At 40.8% G+C, this 6,388-nt stretch overlaps 1 protein-coding gene across 2 annotated transcripts; it reads right to left on the bottom strand.

The window, feature by feature from the left end:
* Window positions 1-942: 942 nt before the first annotated feature.
* On the bottom strand, window positions 943-5,993 carry mzt2b (mitotic spindle organizing protein 2B). Of its 2 annotated transcripts, none has more exons than XM_061074545.1 (4): window positions 5,932-5,993; window positions 5,533-5,745; window positions 5,274-5,434; window positions 943-1,703 (listed from the first exon to the last, which is right to left on the bottom strand). In XM_061074545.1, exons 2-4 carry the CDS (start codon window positions 5,706-5,708, stop codon window positions 1,555-1,557), a joined length of 486 nt encoding a protein of 161 aa, XP_060930528.1. In that variant the 5' UTR covers window positions 5,709-5,745; window positions 5,932-5,993; the 3' UTR covers window positions 943-1,554. The 2 variants fall into 2 exon arrangements, with proteins under 2 accessions (XP_060930528.1, XP_060930536.1); XM_061074553.1 differs by having other exon boundaries at window positions 943-1,700.
* Between the last annotated feature and the right edge of the window lie 395 nt (window positions 5,994-6,388).

The raw sequence follows: 6,388 nt of genomic DNA, 5'->3' as shown, positions 1-6,388 counted from the left end.
CTTGAGAGCAAAGGGAGGAATAACCTTGTGTTATTATAGAGTATGCAATAAGGTGCTCGGCTGGTGTATCTTCTTCACTTCTCACTTTCATGGGACAGAAAAGAAAAGAAAAAAATCAATGAGACCATGAGATTAATAGTCGGATCAATAGCAGCGAGCATTCCTTAGAAGGGGACACTTACAGATGGGTGTCTCATCTCCATCACAGAGTAACCTGCCTCCCTCAAGGTTCAGAGCCGATTATCAGCCATTCAGGAATAGAAAGACATAACAGCTGCACTCCTCCGGCGTCTGAGAGGAGAGACACTACCACTGCTCTGAGATCTGTGAAGGTAATTGTTGAAGCGGCATCTTTTTTTTGACTTTTGCTGTTGGGGTTGCAGTAGCGCTAATCGATTTTCCATTACTCCATGGAAAGTCATGGAATAATGGAAAATTATATGTTTAATATTTGTTTTGGCCTGTTAAACTATCAAACATGCCAGATGCATTATGGGAAACAGCTCAGATAAAAAGCGGTCACGACTTGACGAATCCACATCAAATACTGTTTCACCAACCAATTCAATTATAAGTGCCCCTACAATCCCTGACCTACATTTACATTAGGTTTATGTGAATCCAGTGATTTTCACACATTCACTTTAATTATTGACTTGGATGTCTCTCACAGATAATGTAGAGTATATACAGAGTTTGATTATGAGCTGAAATTCCCTATGAAAGCTCCGTAATTCTCTGTGGGCTCAGCACTTCAGGCATAGTGTCGCCAAACAGTTATTATTCAAAGGTATTTTCCTTAAAACTTGTCGCGAGTTGATCTTTAAGTGTGTAATAGTATCAGAATTAGAATCTGTTGAGTTATTGAGTTATTCAGGGGGAAAGAATTGGTGCATCTCTCACAAAAAATAAGGTTAAAAAAATAGACATTTTAGACATTCAGAAGGTTTATCATTTATTGTATTTATCAAAGATTTATAGTATTATAAAAAGCAGCACATTGAATAACAACATTATGATATTTCCTTAGGCCTGTTGAATGCTAGAAGGCGACAAAAGGCTTGACTCACTTAAAGTAGCAACAGCCGGAACAATAATGAGTAGGAGACACTCAAGACTTTCTTATTTCTTATTATGTTAAAATTTTAAAGGATGGGTTTACCCAAAATGTACCATATTTTCTCACTTAACACTATTATCGAGTCGTGCATTTAACATTTTTGAAGGTTTTCATATATCTGTGGCTCTTCACAGACCTCACTGTGAAGAGTTTTCATTGGAACTGTGTTGAACCAGAAAAAGAAAAATGGCACACTGAGATTTGTGGATTAACCGGAGTAATCTGGTGATTATTTCTGAAAATAAAAATGTTTTAATTTCCTTAATTTCTAACTATTCTGTTCAGCTCCATTGAATTAAGGCAGAGGCAGATAAACCAGCTTCTTATGGTTGGGGTAAACCAACTCTTTAAACAGGTTACACAGTAAAAAATAAAGATAAGTTAAACAGAAAGAAAAGTATATATTTACAAATGGTCTCACATTGACCTGAGTCTCATGTGGAATTTATCTGAGAGGAGGAACTGCTGCTGCCGGAGCTCTTGGTCTTCTGCCCTCTGGTGGCGCTGGGCTGCCGCTGCACTCTCTGGCTGGAGCCCTCTCTGCTCTTCTCGCTGTGGCCCGCTCCAGCTTTACTGCGAACTGCTGACAGGAAGAAAACATATGATGAGATGAAACATCAGAAGGAGGAGTTATTCTGACTGCAGCCTTATGTTTATTCCAAGCAACATGGCACGTTCAAAAATGTAAAGGACGATGGCGAGGAAAACAGATGAGAAAATATGCATTTCACATACGTCGTCGAAAACGGTTACAGCTACTTTACCTACTCTCAACTGCAGCAGAGATAGCACATCTACACAGCACACCTGAATGCAGCATGAACCATGAAGTGACTAGAAAGTGATTTTAGTAATTATGAACTGTGATGGCTGAGTCTGATGAGAGTTAAGTTGGGTCTGTATGTGTCTTCATTCAGTATGTAAAGAAGGCTTAGTAAAAACGATTGCTATTTCATTACAGTAAATACCAAACAGCTACAACCAGACGGAATGGGAAGGCTTTTCCAACTTCATATCTGGGGTAAATAAATAATTTTAGATTCTAACACCAAGGACACTTGGCTGCCAAAGGAACATTAGCAGTCAAGTGTGTTAAAATGTGCTGAAGTCCAGAGAAATTGGAGCAGAAAAAGTGCAACTGTCCAAATACTTTTCTGAAATTTATATTCTCCCCAAGAGATTGTTAAATCCAGTATATGGTCAAGGTCCAGCTTTCACTGAAAATCAGGCAGTTGAATTATATTTTCCTCAACTGCTGTGAAATGTGCAGTGAATTCTATTTTTTTCTGCTCTGTTCAACATTCACGAAGAGACGAATTTTGGACTTTCTAAATCAATTCAGAGTCCCAGAAATAAAGGTTTCTGAAAATAATCGCATTTCAACCATTAACTGGTATTGGAGAGTTTCTTTTCAACTTCCTAGCCACTTTTAAAACACAAAAAAAATTTGAAATGTGCAAAATGTTCAGGTTCTGTCAGTCGACACACATGCATGTACACACACATGCATACCCACATTTTCAACTCTGCATAGTCATGAAATGGGGAAGACAGTCAAAACACAGAATGAGGTGTCGGCACAAACCCTGACATTTCTAAAAAGAAAGGAAAAAAGGGCAAGCAAGCAGACAGAAGGTGAGGGACAGAGTGCACCAGAGGGGACCTTGAGAGTGAGGAGAGCTAGAGTCTTGGGGGCCGTAGACCACAATCTTAGTGTTGACCCTTGTGGCTCTGAGGCCAGACGCTGAGGGGGGAGCGGCCGGAGGCTTAGGGCTCTTTCCAGAGACCAAAGTGTCCTCTTCTTCAGGAAACAAGAGGGGCAGAAAGAAAAGGGGGAAAAAAACAGAATTCAAGGGGGATAAAAGGGAAATTAGAAAGCAAAGTGATGCGCACACAGTGGTGATCAGCTTATCAGACCTTCTACTGTATAACCTTGGTCTTCAGTTCACCGCCATTCAAGCACAAAAGCTCATTATGGGGTGAAGTGAAGAGGGAATTTAGTTAGTGGGGGGGGGGGGGTGTTAGGTGACGCAGAGTGAAGGACGAGAACCTCTGCTACAGTACGTACAGTACTTCAGTGGAGGAATGTGAGCGTTTCACATGCCTGAAGAGGGACGGGAGAAGCAGAGAGCACAGGGAGAATACAACAGTAAAGTGAAAGGTAAAGTTAGTCCGAAAAACAAAACGCATTAAAACATTCTGAAAGTTGGGACTGTTACTTTAAAGGGATTCACACCCTCTGCAGCACATATCTAGTGGTGTTTCAGCCAGTTTGTTGCCTGGTCAGATATGAAATGACAATGGACTGAGAGTTTCCAGTTGCTATAGTTCATCTAGTGGTGAAGTTGCATGTTGCAGCTTTATCCCCCTCAACTCACCCTCCCCTTCCAAACATGAAAGAAAACCTGGGGCAGCTTTCAGTTGTCATGAAAACTCAAAAAAGGTGTTTAGTTTGTCCAGTCTGGGCTACTGTAAAAAATATGGCGGCCTCTGTAGAGAGGACCCGCTGCTGATGTAAATATAAAGTATTTAAATATAAAGGGCCCATTCTAGGGTAAAGAAAACAACAATTCATACAAAATAGATAATTACACCCTGGTGAAAATATGACTAGGATTGTTTTATATAAATTTTCAGCCAATAGATCCCTTTCACCTAAATCTTACACACTGGACCTTTAACTACATCCGGTATTATCATTCCACCATCTCCAGTGCCAGAAAACAATAACCCTGAGTTGCAGTTATCAACAGTCATGAGGAATTCTGTTCTATATGGGAAAGTATGAACAATACCATTCTCCTAGAGCTCTAACAGGTTAAAGAGAAAGCAGCCGCCACTAAAGCTTTTAATTAAACCTGTAAAATTGAGCCTGGGAGAGGGTGTAAATGAGACCTTCAGAGGGAAGGTCTGAAGGTCTCAGTTTGGCTGTGCACCAAAACGTATTCACTCATTTGCTCTATAAAAAGTAGTGAACTGATCCAACACCACATCTCATATCTATAAAATGCACTTTATTAAATATTGAGTTATTTTGGAATAAGCCTTTTGAATATGATGGCGTAGTTTGAGCAAAATGGAAAGAACAGGAAACCTTCACATTAATCTGACTAGGAATATGTTGGTCACACATTAAATTATAACCAGGAGGACGGCAGCCCTGCACTCACAGCCCTTCAGCGTTGTGGAATTTTAGCTTTGTAATCAGATACACATCCTACATAATTAGCTGAATTGATTGTGTTGGGGCCCAATACTTTAATTGATCTATAAATTAATTAGTCATTAAATAATTGATTTGATATAACTGCCAATTGTGGTGCGTTAACAGCTTTTGATGTATCAAAGTCAAAATTTCTCCAGCATGGATTTACAACTACGCTACTTCCAACTGTGTTTATTTTTTCATCTGCCGCTCGTAAATAGGGTTAGTACCGTATACCATGTATATAATGAGGTTAGTACAATCATAACACGTTAACACAGCAATTGACATGTCAGTGCATGAAATGCAGTGAATGTGAATAATGAACAGGTTCCATTTAATGTTACCAGTGAAAGGTGGTGCTGTGTAGTTTTGTCAAGCGGTTGTTACAGTTCTAAGTTCCACTTGTATGACATGATATATTTTTCTGAAACATGTCTGTTTTAGGTATTTAGAGTAAGTACAATGACAAATAAGCTATATGAATACTATGAGAACTACTATATATGAATAATACAACACAAATAATCCACTAGCAAAATGGCTCTGCTGCAGGGTTCTAATCAGGATGAGGCCATATCGGTTTTTGTATTGAGTTTAATCAAAAAATAACATCCCACCCAAAGCCTTTAACATTATAAATCATGTTTTGTTTCTTTACAAGTGGACGTTTATAAGTAGCTAAGACATCTTTCTGTAATCCCCAGAAATAGTGTTTCAGTAACCTTCGCCCTTTTTACGAGTAGATCTGTGACTTAAATGATCTGATATTGATGGACAGCCCGAGATCAGGACTCTGCAGTTTCCAGCATGAGATGCTTCAACCTGAGCAGGAACCTCATCCGCCACAATACGGACAAAGACCTTCTGGCTTTCTACCTGCAATGCATCCAGTTAATTGCCACTGCTCCCACTGCTCCCAGTGCTCCCTGCTGTCCAGACACTCACCTCTGGGCTCTGTGGGGGCAGTGGTAATGGTGGTGTGGGAGGCAGCTGAAGTGGAGTCTCCGCCGCAGCCGTCGGACACTCTCTGACCCGCACACATGGCCTTCAGAGTCTGGAAGACTGCTTGAGGAGCCACGTTCATTTTCAACAGCTCCACTATGATCCTGAGAGAACAAGAGAAGGAGCATGAGAAACAGACAAACAAGCCTTTTCCTCCACACACACCCCAGGCAGCTTTCCTCCTGGGTACCAGTGCGCTTACTTGAACACCTCTTGGTCAATAGTGAGTCCTGCAGCCTGGGTCAGTTCATACAGCTCCGCTTCCTCAGGACTGAGCACCTTCTTCTTCTTGATGGCATATTTCTGCACGTTGGAGGTGACCAGAAGGGCGGGGGAGTCCGGGGCGGAGGGCAGGGTCTGCTGCTGTTGTTGAGACATTAGTGATGATGGATGCCTGGGAGCAGAGGACGTGTGGCTGTACACCAGGTACAGGGAAACACAGGTTTAACGTTGAACACAGGGAGCTGGGCGCCCGGAATGAAAACATGGCAGAGATATACCTCAACCTCCTCAAAGGATATCATCAATCACATGGGAAACAGACCGGAAACACATTTTATAAACACAGTGAAAGTTGTTATTAGTGAAAATGTATAATTACTAGTGATGTGTCCTCCCGGGTCGAGGCTTCGAAGCGTGTGTCGAGTAAGACCACAGAGTAAGACAGGAAGATGTTTGTGAAGCGCGTATCGAGGCTCGTGTTGATGACGTAGGTGGTGACGATCAGAGCCTTGCCAGCATTGTGGGTCTTGTAGTTCGTACTGGTGGTGGGGGTTCAATGAAGTTGACGTTTTTATTTGTGTACTCTTTAATTTATCTCTAAGGTTAACCACAGACTGTGATGGCTACGTATGAAATGAATTTGCTCTTGTTCTCTAAATATTGAATACACAAGCCCTTTAATTAAAAAAAAGTCTGCACTTTGTGATTCTTTAGACATTGATTATCCATAGCTCCTTTTTTTCTATGGCAATTGATTATAAATAATTAAAGAAGATGAATTTACCCGTTTATTTAATATGTATTATGTGTCTGAATACATGAAGTCAGGTTATTTT

This window comes from Limanda limanda, chromosome 1 (genome assembly GCF_963576545.1).
Source record: "Limanda limanda chromosome 1, fLimLim1.1, whole genome shotgun sequence".
NCBI classification, from domain to species: Eukaryota; Metazoa; Chordata; class Actinopteri; order Pleuronectiformes; family Pleuronectidae; genus Limanda; species Limanda limanda.
This window is presented reverse-complemented; position numbering and strand designations above follow the sequence as displayed.

Excerpts from the sequence above, each read along its gene's own strand:
- mzt2b (XM_061074545.1), bottom strand. The coding sequence starts at position 5,708 with ATGTCTCAACAACAGCAGCAGACCCTGCCCTCCGCCCCGGACTCCCCC. Across the intron at positions 5,435-5,532 it reads ATTGACCAAGAGGTGTTCAA|GATCATAGTGGAGCTGTTGA; the intron begins GTAAGCGCACTG and ends TTGTTCTCTCAG. Across the intron at positions 1,704-5,273 it reads TGCCCCCACAGAGCCCAGAG|CAGTTCGCAGTAAAGCTGGA; the intron begins GTGAGTGTCTGG and ends TCTTCCTGTCAG.